Source organism: Dermacentor andersoni, chromosome 4 (assembly GCF_023375885.2).
Source record: "Dermacentor andersoni chromosome 4, qqDerAnde1_hic_scaffold, whole genome shotgun sequence".
Taxonomy (NCBI): domain Eukaryota; kingdom Metazoa; phylum Arthropoda; class Arachnida; order Ixodida; family Ixodidae; genus Dermacentor; species Dermacentor andersoni.
In genome coordinates, this window is record NC_092817.1 from 54,046,029 (window position 1) to 54,063,375 (window position 17,347).

Here is a 17,347-nt window from a genome sequence, read left to right on the forward strand (position 1 = left end):
AAGACCTTGCGTCGTCAAAAATCTTTCCATGACGCCTCTGCATCTACTGCCCACAATTCCCGCGGAACGCTGGTTTGGATATGGGCTCCATCCACCTCTCTAGGACTTTCTGTCAAGCTCTTGTCCAAATACCACGGTCCCTACAGAGTCCTAGAGCAAACGTCGCCCGTGAACTATGTCATCCAGCCGGTCGAGCCATTTCCCGACAATCGTTTCCGAAGGCGCGAAACAGTTCATGTCTCAAGGCTTAAACCGTGCTACGACCTTCCTGTGCTGTCTTCTGCCTAGGCCGCCAGGTTGGCTCCTTTCTATCCGGGGAACCGGAGCACTTCGGCGCCAGTTCTGTGCCAGCACGTAGGAAGAAGTTGACGTTCGTGTGTGTCTCGGTCTGTCGGTTTTTCGGGCTGTGGCTGTTCTGTGTTAATGGCCCTTTTCCAGACGTCGTGCACACGTTGCTGAGACGAACACGCCTGTTACAATATATATATATATATATATATATATATATATATATATATATATATATATATATTGTGCGCAATCTTGAGTTGATATCAAAGTTCGACGTGGAGCAGCACGCATCACTGATGACAGCCTCACAAAACACGCATCTTGATTTGACTTCTACAGCGAAGCTGTATATGCGTCTACCGTGCAGGGGATGTCGGCGGTCGCACGCATTTGACAATAAACTCACCTGGCGCATTCTCTTGAGGGGGGCTTTGGAAAAAAACACGGTAAAATGTTGGCAACATTCGAAAAACGTTGACTCACAGTATAGAAAATGTGCAAATGTGTCACGTAACTAATTGGTAAATATTACGTTCACAGGCGCGTATACAGCGGCAAAGGGGCGTTAAACTTAGGTAAGGTCATGAAACGGCTTTTGCGAGCCATTTGTCATGAGCACAAAGCCGATTGGGAGAGTTGCTTGCCTGCAGCAATGTTCGCGCTTCGAACTGCACCGCACGAGTCAACAGTTTTTTCACCTTTAGAGCTAGTTTACGGTCGCTGCCTTCGTTCCCCTCTTCGCATTGTTCGAGAAGCCTAGGAAGGCCGGGCGGACGATCCTTCGGTTGTGGCATACGTGCTAGAGCTCTTGGACCGTTTGCACACTTCTCAAGAATTAGCAGGACGGGAAATGCATAAGGCACAAAGCAATGCTAAGCATTACTATGACAGGACGGCACGAACGCGACGCTTTGAATTTGGGGAAAAGGTAATGATCCTGAAACCCTCATTGAAAAACAAACTACAGGTTCAATGGGAAGGACCGGTTGACGTAACTCAGCAATTACCTGAACCAAACTATATAATCACGGTACCGGGAAAACGAAGGACACCACAAGTGTACCGCACCAATCTACTTAAACCCTACTGGCAGAGAGAGGTCATTGTGAACATGACCCTTAACCAACCTGAATAGATGCCTGTCGACTTTCCGGAGTTAACATCAGTAACGGGGGCAAAATACATTCACGAGACTATTGACAAGCTAGTGGAGTAGGCGGAGTTGAATCCCAATCAAAGGGCCGAAATTAGGGAGCTCGTGTTTGAATTTAAAGACACATTTTCAGACACACCTGGCAGGACCACTGCGATCGTTCACGATATCGAGTTAGCCTCATCGGACCCAGTTCGTTCGAAGGCTTATCGCGGTTCACCTCGTCAACGTCAAGTCACGGCCGCTGAAATAAACAAGATGTTAGAGCTAGGTGTATTCGAGCCAGGAGAGAGTGATTATACTTCGCCTCTTACTTTGGTTGAGGTCCCAGGAAAGGAGCCGCGACCATGTATCGACTACCGCAGGCTCAACTTATTCACGAAAGACCACACCTACCCAATACCTCATATCGAAGAAAGGCTTGAGAAAGTGAGGAGTGCTAGTTCCATCTCTACGCTCGATTTAGTCAGCGGGTACTGGCAGGTTCCGTTGACCGAGAGGGCAAGCCGGCTTGCGACGTTTATTTCCCCGATCGGAACCTTTCGACCGACGCGCGAAAGGAATGGGAAAGCAGTTGCGGGTTTTCTTTTTTTTAAAGGCCTGGTGTGTTTTCGACGAGGGTGGCCTTGTGCTCGCTGCTTTGTGGTTGTAGGTCCGGCACTGTTCTGGAGTGATTGCTTGCCCAAACAGGAGGCGAAAAATTGCGAGACCTGTTTGCAAGTCCAGTTTCACCGGACCGAACCACGGAGAAAAGACACAAGAGCGCCACAAGGATTCCCAGGAATCTACCAGCTACGAACCAAGGGTTCGTCACTCCTGAGGGAAATTCTGCTACTGAAATGCCGATCCCTCGCCCAGTGGCTGCTGGCGCCTGCGCGTTGGGATCTTCACCCCCCGTCGGAGATGGTGTTACGGTTGGCGTGTAGCACCCCGTGCAAAAAGGATGCTCGATCACCATGCCTCATCGAAACGAAGTGTGAATTCCCGATTTGTTGTGGTTGTCTCGAGGGGTTGCCGGTCTGGCTGGCACCCCGCAGTGCTTACAGTCCCCTTTGTGTGTGTGCAACTTTAGATGAACCCTTTCCTCGAACTGCCAAGCTCTACAGGAGAACTTTCGCGAACCAACGTCGCCTAGAAGAAAGGATCAGCCACGACGAGGACTTACAACGTCAGCTGGGACAATGGATCAGCCGCCTATCCACAACCAGACGCCCTTTCCGCAAACCAGCAATGTTCGAAGGAGACGTGATCAGCTTTCTACTATTCCCAGGACCGCGGACTGCCGTCAACGGAGGGACGCTCGTGAAGACGTCAGCTGGGACAATGGATCAGCCGCCTATCCACAACCAGACGCCCTTTCCGCCAACCAGCAACGCGCGAAACAGAAGTGATCAGCTGTCTACTATTCCCAGGACCGCGGACTGCCGCCAACAGAGGCACGCTCGTGAAGACGTCTACTGGGACAATGGATCAGCCGCCTATTCACAACCAGACGCCCTTTCCGAGAACCAACGACTCGCCAAAGAAAAGGGATCCGCTGCCTATCCCCGATCAAGACTCCGTGGGTTGCCCCTGCGGAGGAAGGCTCGTGAAAGGTCGCCGGGTGAGTGGGTGCCGCTGCCAAGCACCGTGGGACTTAATGCATATCACGGGACGTTGACGTGAGCAAGATCCCGCCTACAATTTTAGTGGGCCTATTTAAGGGGCCCCGCAATGTACTTTTGATTTCATTCTCTCCTTATTCTTTCACCAACCATTGAATAAACCGTGAAAGTTTCGCACTCGAAATCGTCTCGTCCTTGCCTGGTTGCTATGGTCTACCGGATGCCTGCAGCCCGCCGACAACGCCACACTACCCAATAGTAACATCCGTCGAGCTTCGATAAACAGGCGTCGCAACTCGGCAGCTCGGCAGCGGAGAGATACGCTACCCTGGAGAACGCAACAATACATGGACTGCATACATGGGCTGCATACGTTATGAAATCATACATATTTTTTTTTTTCTTACGGCACCACACAACGCCGACACAAGCGCCGCCGCGGTTAGGGTGGCTAGACACCCTACCGCGGTCACCGCACCTCCCATGTATCTTCCGCAACCGCTGCTGCAGCCGCGCGAGCACCTGCGACGCGCGTGACGTTTTAGCCACAAAAGCGCAGACCACGTGCACAGGCGCCATCGCCACACACCTTCCCCCACCTCCACCACCCGCCTCCATTCCTGTCCACGCGCCGTGTCCCCGATGCGGACGTAAGCCACCCGGGGAACGCATGCGGGGGATGCATACGCGGGCTATAGTGTACACAGCTCCGCTGTAAAAAATTTTTAGTAGATGAATTTTGATGGGAACGATATCTGCGGGCGGCAGATAAGAAATTTATTTACAACACCCGCATACTTGCAGCGGCCCCTATAGAGGAACTGCAATGAGGAATCAAATATGATATTGACACGTGTACTTATATTTATCGGGCGACCGCGTTTCGCCGCCTAACAAATGTTATCGCACAGCGCGGGACGCGCCTGCATGTATCTGAAGTTTCTGAAAAGTTATCGATGCTTCTATCCGCTCTCTGTTGTCGCCGAACTTTATGTTATCTGATTTCATCGCCTGACGCGAATGGTGTAGAACTTTGTGGAAGGCACGCGGGTCCGAATGATTAGTCTGGAACATTCGACGACTGCTCTATAAAAGCCGACGCTCTTGACCCGCTGATCAGATTTTCGACGATCGCCGACCGTGTTCGCCGCTATCGTTGTGCTTAAGTGTAGCCTGTTTTGTGGGCACAGGTTCGCCCAATAAAAGTTAGTCTTGTCGTTCACAGTATTGCTACTGTGTTCTTTGAAGTCACGACCACGTGACATCTGGTGGAGGTGCTTTTCGTCCATGTACCGGACGCCCCCGACAAGCCGTGATCCAAGCCCGGACCGCAAAGAGAGCACCAACGTAGTCCTGGACCATCGAGCAAGCCGTCGTCTACAACAGCTGCCCCCGGAGCACAGACTTCTACCTGAGAAGCCCAAGAAGATTGTGGCCAAGACAACCACAATGGCTGCCCCAGTGTCACCCATCGTACTTCAACAACCCAGGGAGCCCCCTACCTTCCGTGGAGCTACGTCAGAGGATCCTAAAACCTGGCTCGAAACCTTCGAAAGGATCTCGACCTTCAATAACTGGACCTCTGAGGATAAGCTACGACACGTGTACTTCTCCTTGGAAGATGCCGTGAGGACTTGGTTCGAGAACCGGGAGTCCACCCTAGCAACATGGGACCTGTTCCGCAGTAACTTCCTGAGGACGTTCACGAGCGCTGTCCGAAAAGAAAGGGCCGAAGTTCTACTGGAAACCCGAGGCCAACTACCCAATGAGACCATCGCCATCTCACAGAAGAGATGACCCGTCTTTTCCGGCACGCCGACCCTTCGCCGGAATGGTAAGAAGCCCACCGAAGACCGTCGACGAGTTTCTTCGTGAGGCGACGAGCATCGAGAAGACACTGGAATTGCGGAACCGGCAATTCAACCGCCGCACCAAGCCAACAAGCTACGCCGGAATTCAATCACTGGCCACGGACGATCTGTGCGAGACCATCAAAGAGAGCCATTGTGCGCGAAGAACTGCGCAAGGTCTTGCCATCGTCGCAGCCTCAAGTGGCCTCGGTCGCCGACATCGTGGAGGAAGAGGTGCACCGATCGCTTGGAGTTCCTGAGGTGCAACCACAAGTACCACAGCCTCAGCCAGAAGCGATGACTTACGCCGCCGTCGCACGCCGTCAAGGTCCCCCTCCGCGACCGCGCCAGGGCCCTGCAACACCCCAATTCCGTCGTCCGCCGCCGCCTCCAGTACGACCACCCGTCGCCCAGCGCACCTACACGAGGAAGATGGACATTTGGTGCGCCCCCGACCAGCGTTGCCAGATTGTAAAGTCGGGATGACACCAGAAACTCGCTAAAATTTCCCCAGATTTCACCAGAAAATAAAATTGCCTTAAAATGCACAAAAATGACCAAGAATTAACATTCGTCAAACACTCATTTTATTATTTATATAAAATCATGATGAGAAGCCTTTAATCATCACTTGGAGCATCGTAATTGTCTGAATGAAACCAGCGTAGCATATCGTCTGTGATGATTAGGAGCCTTTAATCATCGCTTGGAGCATCGTAGATGTCTGAACGAAACCTGCGTAGCATATCGTCTGTGATAGTGAACTTCACGCAACACCCCTCTCTGAAGGCCAACGTTGTGCGAATTCGTACAATGGAATCCAAAGTTTTCAGCGACATCTTGTTCCTGTACTTCGTCTTCACACACCTGACCTGACTGAAGACACGCTCCACCACCGCAGTCGACACTTGGCAAGAAAGACATGCCAGTGCATACAATGCAAGTTCCTGGTAGGGCTTTTCCCCCACGACATTTTTAAACTTGAAAATTCCAGCCCAGAACGTTGCAGAATCCTCGGGAAGTTTCCCGTCGAAGACGGCCTCCTCACTCCAAAGATGCATAACAATTCTCCTGTATTGCATTTCAATAACATCCATGTTTTTTTGAACCAGATGTTGAAGGGAAAGTTGCAAAAGAGAAAGTCGTGCAGTTTGAGACAAGACTCGTGAAGGGTGAAGTCCACTCATGCCTTGAAAAATGGCTTGATTGGAGGGAAGACGCTTTTCCACTTCCTTCAGCAAGTCAGTGAGAAAATCTTGGCAGCGTTGCTTCACCCCTTGCACAGCAGCTTCGTTGAGGTTGGTCTCCTGGTGCTTGCAACGGAGGAGTTCACTGACAAATTGAGACCCAAAGTCTGTCATTCCCAATGAAAGTCTGTGCTCTTGCTTGTCAAAAATTCTTGACTTCAGCGTTCGGTGAAGCAGATCAAGCTCTTTGTACATCTTGTCTGGATCAATGTTCACTGACTGGAAGATGGCATTGACCTTTTCAAATTCTTGGACGATGGGAGACAAAAATATGACGTAAATGTAGTTTACATCATCATGGAGCATGTCATGGATCAATTGAGCTTTGTACCTTACTTCTTGAGTACCTTCTTGCATGGCTAACGTAAAGTAAGCCTTCAGCTCATTCCATTGTTCGATCAATCTCTTGATGACACGCCCCCGAACAAGCCATCGTGTGCGAGATAGTTTCAAAAATGGCATGTGGCAAGGCTTCTTGTCACTTTGTGCTTCTACTTCTTGTTCTTTCATGCTTTCAAAAAGTTCCTTGTAAGCATGGCGTCGGAGTGTACTGTTTGAAAACCATGCTGGGATTTCAGTTAGGAGGTAGCCTAGACTAGAAGGCAACGTTTCAAAAGCCTTTTGCACGCAGAGGGCCAGTGAATGGCATACACACTTGTTCAGGATGCAATTAGGCGACTCTTCCTTGATTCGTGACCAAACACTGTTGTGTTCACCAACCATTACAGCAGCTCCATCACAGGCAATGCCGACACAATCGCAAAGGCACATCCCATACTCATAAAGGCAATCTCTGACAATCTGAAAAAGCGCCTCACCAGTCGCATGAATCACTGGATAAAGCCCCAGGAATGCAGTCACAACTTCGCCGGATCTTTCGCTAAAATACCGGGTGCAGATCGCGAGCAACTTTTCCACCGTGACATCCGTGGTCTCATCCAGCATCAGAGAGAACTTCTTGCCTTTGATATCAGCCATAACTTCGTCTCGAAGAGAGGGGGACAAGACAGAGTTGATTAAAGCAGTGCACTTGGTACGGTGAAGACGTAGGTGCTCAAGAAAGCTTCCTTTGCCATTTTTTTTATCACTTCCCCTAAATGGTCAATAGCCAAGGTAGGGCAGTGGCAGCAGGTTGCAAGCGCTAACTCCAACTCAGCACGTTTCAGGTCGTCCGATAGGTTTGGCTTCTTTGGGAAATTCAGCGTCTGAGAAACTGATGTAGATTTGACAGCTCCTTTGTGCTGAGCTCCCTGTGCATGTTTGGTTAGTGTGCCGTGGTGTGGTCGAAGAAATTTTCGACATAACTTGCAGAATGGAAGCTTGCTACCTTGTGATGTCGCACTTGTAAGCCATGGAAATTCTTTTTCCCAGGATTCGAGGTACTTCCTGTTGTATTCATAGGACTTGCGGGCTCTTTTTACTGTCTTGGCACAGTCTGGATCACCATCTCCCTTCGGAGTCGACTTGCTTTCACTGCTCATTACGACAGTGTGAAGCGGTTGAGTCTAGAAAAAGAATCAGGGCATTTGTAGCAAACGCTACAAAAAAGCAACACAAGTAAACAATTACCGCCAAACTTACCAAATTGCGATGTGCTTTGCCTGCGAAGTCCTGGGTGGATCTTAGGCCACCAATTTCATGGAAGCTAAATGCCTTTATACTGCGCAACAGCGTTTTGTGAAAGCGAAACGAACGGAGCGTCCGCACGTGTATTGGCTGGCCACTTGCCTCGTTGCCGGTGGCCCGGCGTAGCTCTTCCCGCGCTTTCCACGGTAATTTCATTCCTCCGCTAGAACAGACGGTGCCGCCTATTGAAACTTCTTATAACTATACGTGCGTTGAAACCTAGTGCTAGCATCACACGCTAGCATAAACCTTAGATACAGTAAGCTTTAGTTCACTGTACCCTAGCATTAGCACAGCAACACAGGGATTTCATGAGGAATAGACAAATACAAATATAGGCCTTAGAATCGGGCGGCCAAAGGCGCTACCTAGCGCTAGATGTTTGGATGAGCAAGGCCGGTAGACGGTAATTTCGGTAGACTGGTTTTCCCCAGATATCCCCAGATTTTGTCTGGTGTAGTAGTTTGCTGGCCTGGCCACCAGGAGCTCTTCATTTTCACCAGATTTCCGAAATCTGGTGGCCAATTTCACCAGATGGCAACGCTGCCCCCGACCACCGCCCGCTCTGCTACCACTGCGGCGAAGCCGGCCATGTTTACCGCCGATGCCCGTACCGCGAGCTGGGATTGCGAGGCTTCGCCGTCAACGCACAGCGCCCGAGGGAAGGTGAACGCCCTCGTGACATCGCCGACTACCTCGCCGCTACTCAGTGGAGCCCTCGACGACCGTCCCGTTCGCCGTCACCAGGCCGCTACCTGTCGCCACAGCGCCAACCATACACTGGCCCAGCCCGGGGCCGGTCCGTCAGCCCATATCCGGAAAACTAAAAGCAGCAACCGATGGAGGTGCGGTTGCTGTTCGTCGAACTGACGAAGATCCTCCGCCGCCGACGAAGACGCCGAAAAGCCTATCTCGACGACATAACAACGACGACACACCGCCGTCCCGACGAAGTCTGGCAGGAAAGAACACGCTGACAAAAGACCACTTGACGACGCCACGTACCAACCACAGGTCAACGCGACGCAGCCGTGATCCAACGCCGAGGCCTAACTGTAACGCAAGACAAAGAACCACCGACCTCGACGTGCTTCTCGACGGCCACGCAGTCACCGCCTTAGTAGACACAGGAGCCGATTACTCTGTCATGAGTGGACCCATCGCAGCCCAATTGAAGAAAGTTAAGACTGCATGGGAAGGCCCGTTAATTCGGACCGCTGGAGGACACCTCATCACGCCGAGTGGAATCTGCACGGCAAGAATTACCATTCATGACCGAACTTACCCTGCCACCTTCGTTATCCTGCAACAGTGTTCACGAGACGTCATTCTCGGCATGGACTTCCTGAACCAACATGGCGCAATCATCGACCTGAAGTCGAAGTCAGTAACGCTGTCGGAAGATCAAGCGATACCGCCGGAGAGCCCTCGTAGTCACCACGCCTTGAGTGTGCTCGAAGATAAAGTGAGCATCCCGCCTCGCTCCAGCATTGTTATTTTGGTCGGCACCGAAACACCCGCTGACGTAGAAGGCGTCATCGAAGGTGACCAACGTCTACTGCTCGACCGTGAAATTTGCGCCGCAAGAGGGATCGCTCGACTGCACGGAGGAAACACGAAAGTGTTGGTGACAAACTTCAGCCAGGAGTTCAAGCACATCAACAAGGGCACGACGATCGCATACATCGAGGAAATTCAGGAAACCAGCGATGCCTTTGTCCTCTCGGATTCTGTCGCATCTACCCCGACGACCGTAGTTCCCGAGCCAGACTTCGACATAAATCCAAGTCTCCCCGTGATTAAGCAGCAACAGCTCAGAAGTCTGCTTCGACGATACAAAGACTGCTTTTCGACGTCATCGAGGATTCGACAAACACCAGTCGCAAAGCATCGCATAATAGCCGAAGAGTGCGCTCGACCACTACGCCAGAGCCCTTACCGAGTTTCCACGCGAGAACGCGAAGCTATAAGATAACAAGTCGACGAAATGCTGCGCGACGACATCATCCAGCCGTCGAAAAGCCCGTGGGCGTCTCCAGTTGTTTTAGTGAAGAAAAAGGACGGAACCCTACGTTTCTGCGTCGATTATCGTCGACTGAACAAAATCACGAAGAAAGACGTATACCCCCTCCCACGGATAGACGACGCATTGGATCGGCTCTGCAATGCTAAATACTTCTCATCGATGGACCTCAAGTCTGGCTACTGGCAAATAGAAGTCGACGAAAGGGATCGCAAAAAGACCGCCTTCATCACGCCAGACGGCCTCTATGAGTTCAAGGTTATGCCATTTGGACTGTGCTCGGCGCCTGCAACGTTCCAGCGCGTGATGGACACGGTTTTAGCAGGATTGAAGTGGCAGACCTGTCTTGTTTACTTGGATGACGTCGTCGTCTTCGCCGGAAATTTCGACGATCACCTTAAGCGGCTTGCGACAGTATTAGAGGCCATCAAGTCATCAGGGCTCACTCTGAAGCCGGAAAAGTGTCGCTTCGCTTACGATGAGCTTCAATTCCTAGGCCACGTCATCAGCAAATCTGGAGTCCGCCCCGACCCGCAGAAGACAGCTGCCATCGCAAAGTTCCCGCAGCCAATCGACAAGAAGGCAGTGCGCAGATTCCTGGGCATGTGTGCCTACTATAGGCGCTTCGTCAAGGACTTTTCACGCATCGCGGAGCCGCTAACACATCTAACAAAATGTGACGTCGAATTCAAGTGGGAAACGCCGCAGGCCGACGCATTTCAAGAACTTAAACGACGCATGCAGTCGCCGCCGGAACTTGCACACTTCGACGAGGACGCCGATACTGAAATCCATACTGACGCCAGTAGCCTAGGCCTCGGTGCCGTCCTAGTCCAGAGGAAAGAAGGACTTGAACGGGTGATATCATATGCTAGCCGGTCGCTGTCAAAAGTGGAAGGCAATTATTCTACGACTGAAAAGGAATGCCTCGCCATCATTTGGGCTACAGCAAAATTCCGCCCTTACCTCTATGGCAGGCCATTCAAAGTGGTCAGCGACCATCACGCGTTGTGTTGGCTAGCTAACTTAAAGGACCCTTCAGGACGGCTGGCGCGGTGGAGCCTCAGATTGCAAGAATATGACTTCACCGTAATATACAAGTCCGGAAGAAAACACTCTGACGCCGACTGCTTATCACGCGCCCCCATCGATCCGCCGCCGCAAGACGACGAGGACGACGACGCCTTCCTTGGAATAATAAGCGCGGAAGACTTCACTAAACAGCAGCGAGCAGACCCGGAGCTAAAAGGCCTCGTCGAGTACTTGGAAGGGAACACCGACGTTGTACCTAGGGCATTTAAGCGCGGTTTGTCTTCGTTCACACTACAAAACAACCTGCTCGTGAAGAAGAACTTCTCACCAGTCCGCGCCAGTTACCTTCTTGTTGTACCGTCAGCGCTGCGTCCAGAAGTACTGCACGCCCTACACGACGATCCAACCGCTGGGCACCTCCGATTCTCCCGGACGCTGTCGAGGATACAGGAAAGGTATTACTGGCCGCGTCTGACCGCCGACGTCGCCCGTTACGTCAATACATGCCGAGACTGTCAGCGGCGCAAGACACCAGCGACAAGGCCAGCAGGATTACTACAGCCGATCGAACCTCCTCGTCGACCATTCCAGCAGATTGGGATGGATTTGTTGGGGCCGTTTCCGACGTCAACATCCGGGAATAAGTGGATCGTCGTGGCGACGGACTACCTCACCCGCTTCGCTGAAACTAAAGCTCTACCAAAAGGCAGCGCAGCCGAAGTGGCGAAATTTTTCGTCGAGCACATCCTGCTGCGACATGGTGCCCCAGAAGTCCTCATCACCGACAGAGGAACGGCTTTTACAGCAGAGCTCACCCAAGCCATTCTGCAATACAGCCAGACAAGCCACAGGAGGACAACTGCCTACCACCCGCAAACGAATGGTCTCACGGAACGCCTGAACAAGACCCTCGCCGACATGCTAGCAATGTACGTCGACGTCGAACACAAGACCTGGGATGCCGTCCTGCCGTACGTAACATTCGCTTACAACACGGCGGTGCAAGAAACAACACAGATCACGCCGTTTAAGCTGGTTTACGGCAGGAACCCGACGACGACGCTCGACACCATGCTGCCGCACGTCACTGACGAGGAGAATCTTGACGTCGCTACCTATCTCCAGCGCGCCGAAGAAGCCCGACAGCTCGCCCGCCTACGGATCAAGACCCAGCAGCGTACCGACAGTCGACAATACAACCTCCGACGACGCTTCGTCGAGTACCAGCCCGGCGACCGTGTTTGGGTATGGACCCCGATACGCCGACGAGGACTCAGTGAGAAACTACTGCGACGCTATTTCGGACCCTACAAGGTCATCCGACGTGTTGGCGCACTGGACTATGAGGTCGTGCCAGACGGCATTTCGCATTCACAGCGGCGCCGCGCACGATCTGAAGTGGTCCACGTGGTGCGCCTTAAACCCTTTTACGGACGCTGACGAACTTCCTTATTTTGTTGTTTTCTTTGCTACGAGTGCTTTTCTTTATTTCGTTTGTTTGCAGCATCGGTTCGATGCTTTTTAAGAGGGGGGTATTGACACGTGTACTTATATTTATCGGGCGACCGCGTTTCGCCGCCTAACAAATGTTATCGCACAGCGCGGGACGCGCCTGCATGTATCTGAAGTTTCTGAAAAGTTATCGATGCTTCTATCCGCTCTCTGTTGTCGCCGAACTTTATGTTATCTGATTTCATCGCCTGACGCGAGTGGTGTAGAACTTTGTGGAAGGCACGCGGGTCTGAATGATTAGTCTGGAACATTCGACGACTGCTCTATAAAAGCCGACGCTCTTGACCCGCTGATCAGATTTTCGACGATCGCCGACCGTGTTCGCCGCTATTGTTGTGCTTAAGTGTAGCCTGTTTTGTGGGCACAGGTTCGCCCAATAAAAGTTAGTTTTGTCGTTCACCGTATTGCTACTGTGTTCTTTTAAGTCACGAACACGTGACAATATATCCGAGTACCTTAAGATACAAATGGCTAGTATTGTATCGGTTAAAATTAGTTTGCTGGTATCTTGTATCTGTATCTCAAATACTTACCTACTTAATCTTGTATTTGTATCATGATAAATTTGCAAAGTATCTTTGCCCAGTCCCGGTAGAGAGGTCCGTAAAATAGGACGTTGATGAAAATCGGAAAGGGGTAGAACGGACGGCTCGAAATACGGAGCTCATCGCTTTGTTGTCCATGGTCGTGAGCCATTTTACGAGCGCCCTATATTCTTGCACGTCTCGTTCTCTCTATCCCTCTCCATTTTCTTTTCCTTTCAGTTACGCTTGCTGGTAAGGGCGCCACCGCCAAGTTTGTCGAGGCGTACGTGGGAGTTTACTTGGAAGGGACCATGTTCCTTCCTGGGACAACTATAACGGTAACTCCTCCCGTAAAGACAGCGAAGTGCACCAGCCAAGGCAAAGATACCAACGTACGTATAGATCACGTATGTCGTCCCGCAGCCGCAATGGCGTCACGACAGAGTTTGACTGTGTACAATCAGGACGTGCGTGTGTACGCATGCGTGTGTGGTCGTGCGCTTACGTGCATATTTGTGTGTGATCAATGCACTATCACACAGAGGTAACATTCTGCGATGGGTTTAGTCTCATACAACATTTCCGAGTATTACCTGCCCGATTCGTTCTCTATAAAGCCCAAGTGCGCGTTGTCGCCACTTATTGAGAAAGAAGTGTCGATTTTTCTGTAGCGCAACGCCGTCGCCATCTCCCACCGCTACGATGCTATTGAACTAGTAGAAGAAAACAGTAAATGAGTGCATGACATTTGCAAAAGAGATAAAGACGTGCCAAAAAGATACCTCCCACCGTGGTACAAGAGGCGAGTTATTAGTGGCAACTTCGACAAGAAAGAAAGTGTAGTCCACACTTAACCAGATCCAGCAACACAGAAGCCTGAGAAATCAAATTTTAGCGCAGAAAATTTTACTGGAAGAAAGCAGAAAAAAATGTCTCCGATACTAACACGGCTGCGAGACCAGATGAAATCCCAATAAAGCTAATTTTGAACAGCTGCTTCCAAAGAGCAAGATACAACTGACTAGACCCACAGAACAAGTGAGTAACACAAAAAAAATCCCGTCTTAGTGGCAGGAAAGCATGATGAACATTACATATAATTGCAAAGGTGATGGATAAGGCAAGCTCGTATAGACCAGTTATAGTAACCGCGGTGACATAAAGACAAGCTTGACGTTTTTGAACAAGAAACGAATAATGTCGCTAGCGCGCAAGCACACGGACAGAATAAAACAGACGCACTTGTTGCTCTTTGTCGTCGAGCTACTTCAATTCATGGCCGCAATCATTTGCGACCCCCTCTACAACAACAAAATGGCCATTAGAATTACGTGCGCTTACCATAAGCAGCAGTCTCACGGTAAGCAACTGTATGATGAGCCTGGGGCAGCTCTTTTGAATGGCAATGCAAACAATAAAATTACAGCTGTCTAAGTGGGCGGGAAGAAACGATGTTGTTACAGGCCATTACCGCACTCTGAAGAAGTCGCTCAGCAAGGCGATGAAGATGGCGGTCGGCAAGGCGTGTTCGTGGTTGTTGATCTGCTATCTTGGCTGTGGCTTCTCTGTGTATATATTTTACAAATATAATTTTGCCCACTCATCCCCGTCACATTTTTGGTTGAGACGGTATTACGGAATGGGTTGAGACCACACTTGCATGGCAATATATTTGTACTAACACAGTGCATAGGGATTTCAATAGCTCAGAATATACTTTTATGGGTGGCATTTCTGGATATTAAAGGAGACTACGAAAATGTAGACAGGTAATCGCTATGCGATTTTTTTAAGCACGAGGGAAGTGGCGTCACTTGGCTTCCCGGTACGGCTGCTTGATGTGTCAGCCCCGCAACCCTCCCCCCCCCCCCCCATTTTCTCTTTCTCTTGCCACTCCCTCCTATTCGTAACGCAGATTTAAATAAATGAAAGCGTGCTCCTCTTTTCTTTCTTGTCTGTAATCCGGCATTTATTTCTGTAGAAATAAAATACAACATGGTGGGTTTGACATGTCACATTTTGTAAGCGTTCAGAATTTGTGCCGCTAGAACTCCAAACACAGTTTGGAGTTCTAGCCCACAGTTTGCAGCTAAAATATTATGCATTGAAATTGCATAAAGTCATAATTGACCTCCATGGCACAAACAATGGTTATAGCAAAATATAATTACTATTTCTTATAACCGGGAACAGTTACTTAGCGGCGACCGCAGTACAGCCGCCGCTCAGGGACTGTTTACCATTTTTCGCACGAGCGCACGCGTCTGGTGCGGCTTGCGGCGCTGTCGGCTCGAGCAAAACAGTCCCTCGGCGGACCGCACCAGGGGCGGTCCGCCTAAGCCTCCCTAGCACCCCTAGGGACGCCAATGCACGAGGGCATAGCTGAGGATTTTGTGTAGCTGCTGAGTACGATGTATAAGGATAACCGAGTACAAATCGTATAGGAAGACCCGAAATGCAAAGTACTAGTGGAATTTCACCGATGACTCAAGCAACGATTCTCTCTGTCTCCAGTGTTTCCCACACTTTGTGTATCAACGACATACAAATACGACTGGAAAACAGTGAATGAGATTTTTATTTGTCTTACATCCGTGATGGGTGTCAAAAGGAGCTACAGAGGACGGTCCTCGGGCTGATGTATGCGAACGACGCAGTGCTACTAGAGGGAAATTCAAGGGAAACTTGCGAATGCGCGTGGTATTGGAACTACATATCTGGGCCTAAATTTTATCACTGAGAAGTGGGAATTATGATTTTTACTGAAGAGACGAGTAATGACGTAGTGTCTATTCAACAGCAAGTCGCATCCATATTCAAGCAATATAATTACTTGGGTGCATACATATACGAAGGAAGAACTTGCTGTGGCGAGATAATCCAAGCATAAAGGAGAAGCGGAATGCGTCGAAAAGGAAACCTGCCGTGGAGAACTCTGTGGCTACAATAAATATAACGTAGTGCGACGAATTTGGAGAGGAGTAGTGTTGATAGCGCTGACGTTCGCAAATTCCATTCTGTGCAGTGTTCCAATTGGGCTTGTTGTGCTCCGTACAGGGGAACACAGAAGAATCTGACGAAGACGCTCGTCGTCTTCGTCAGATTCGGCGCTGTTCCCCTGTACTATGTCATCGTAAGCTTAAAATCGGAGATCCCGTCGGGGCTGGAAGTTAACCAAAGGGCAGTGGGCCGTTTGGGATTGGGGGCCCACGGTACAACCACAAAGTAGGCAGGGCAAGGTGGCATAGGTCGGGCCTCTTTTCAAAGTCTGGAAAGCGCAAACGAAAAGTAGTTTGGAAGAAAGACCCGGGAACTTGGATGAAAAGAAAGGGGCAGCTAAAGTGCACAAATATTTGTACTTCAAAAGCGTGGACACGGAATGAAGAAAGAAGTCAAGAAAGTTGGCAACCAGGTACAGTGTAACTGAATGTGTAAATAGACTCGAACCGCCAATAAGAAATGTAGAGAAACAGAGTCAGTAAGTTGGGTGCAAAGGGCGGGAATGAAAATGTACATAGAGGATTGGAAAGACGGTAACAGGCTTGTACACGTTACAGGAAAACAGCAACCATTACAATTACAATTACATCTTTCAAAAATGTAATTGATTACAGTAACCAATTACTGCCCCACGAAAGTAGTTGAACAATTATCATAAAGTAATCGATTACCTTTACGATAGTTTCCTCCCAGCTTTTAATAACATTGCACAAAATACAGTAAATGGAACGACCTGGCCTGGATCTTTCAATTTATCCTATTGTCACGTGGTAGTGACTGTGAAGAAAGCAGCCAAACTGAGAAAGACGAAACTAGCGTTTTATTGGGCGAACTTGTGCCCTCAAAAACAGGCTACACTCAAAGAATGGCGACAGCGGCGAACACAGTCGGCGATCGTCGAAAATCTGTTCAACGGGTCAAGCGTGTCGGCTTTTATACATCAATCGTCGAATGTTCCAGACTAATCGCTGGGACCCGCGCGCCTTCCACAAAGTTCTACATTATTCGCGTCGCGCACACATGCAATCAGATTACACAAGGTTCGGTCACAGACAGTGGATGGAACCATCGATAACATTCCAGAAATTTCCCACACATGCAAGCGCGTCCTGCGCTGTGCGATAACATTTGTTAAGCGGTGAAACGTGGTCACCCGAGAAAGACCAACATGTACACGTGTCACTATTCAGTGCTTCACGCATTGTTGAGCTTCACTAACAATTACCTTCCGAATTTTTGTTCGGACACCTCGTTTTCCTGTGAATACATAAGCTGCGAAAGTGAGCACCCGTTCAATGTGGGCGCCGGATACAAGGGCTGTGTTGTAACGTACCGACACCTTACCCACAATATTGGTGTTACTCAATGAAGCGATGCTTGTGTCTCTGTCCTCTGTGAAGTTTAGCGCTTCAGGGTTGCTGGGGCCAGAAGGCGCTCCGGCAGGCCCAATGAAAGGTCATGAACATCCGTGGATGATTTCCTTGC

At 50.1% G+C, this 17,347-nt stretch overlaps 1 protein-coding gene across 2 annotated transcripts in view; it reads left to right on the forward strand.

Annotated features, from left to right (window-relative positions):
• The window catches only part of LOC126536681 (uncharacterized), a 53,259-nt gene that overhangs the window by 14,552 nt on the left and 21,360 nt on the right, over nt 1-17,347 (forward strand). For both annotated transcript variants that reach the window (XM_055073783.2, XM_055073782.2), the window contains one exon: nt 13,103-13,254. In XM_055073783.2, coding sequence (XP_054929758.1) covers nt 13,103-13,254 — 152 coding nt within the window. The remainder of the gene's footprint in view (nt 1-13,102; nt 13,255-17,347) is intronic.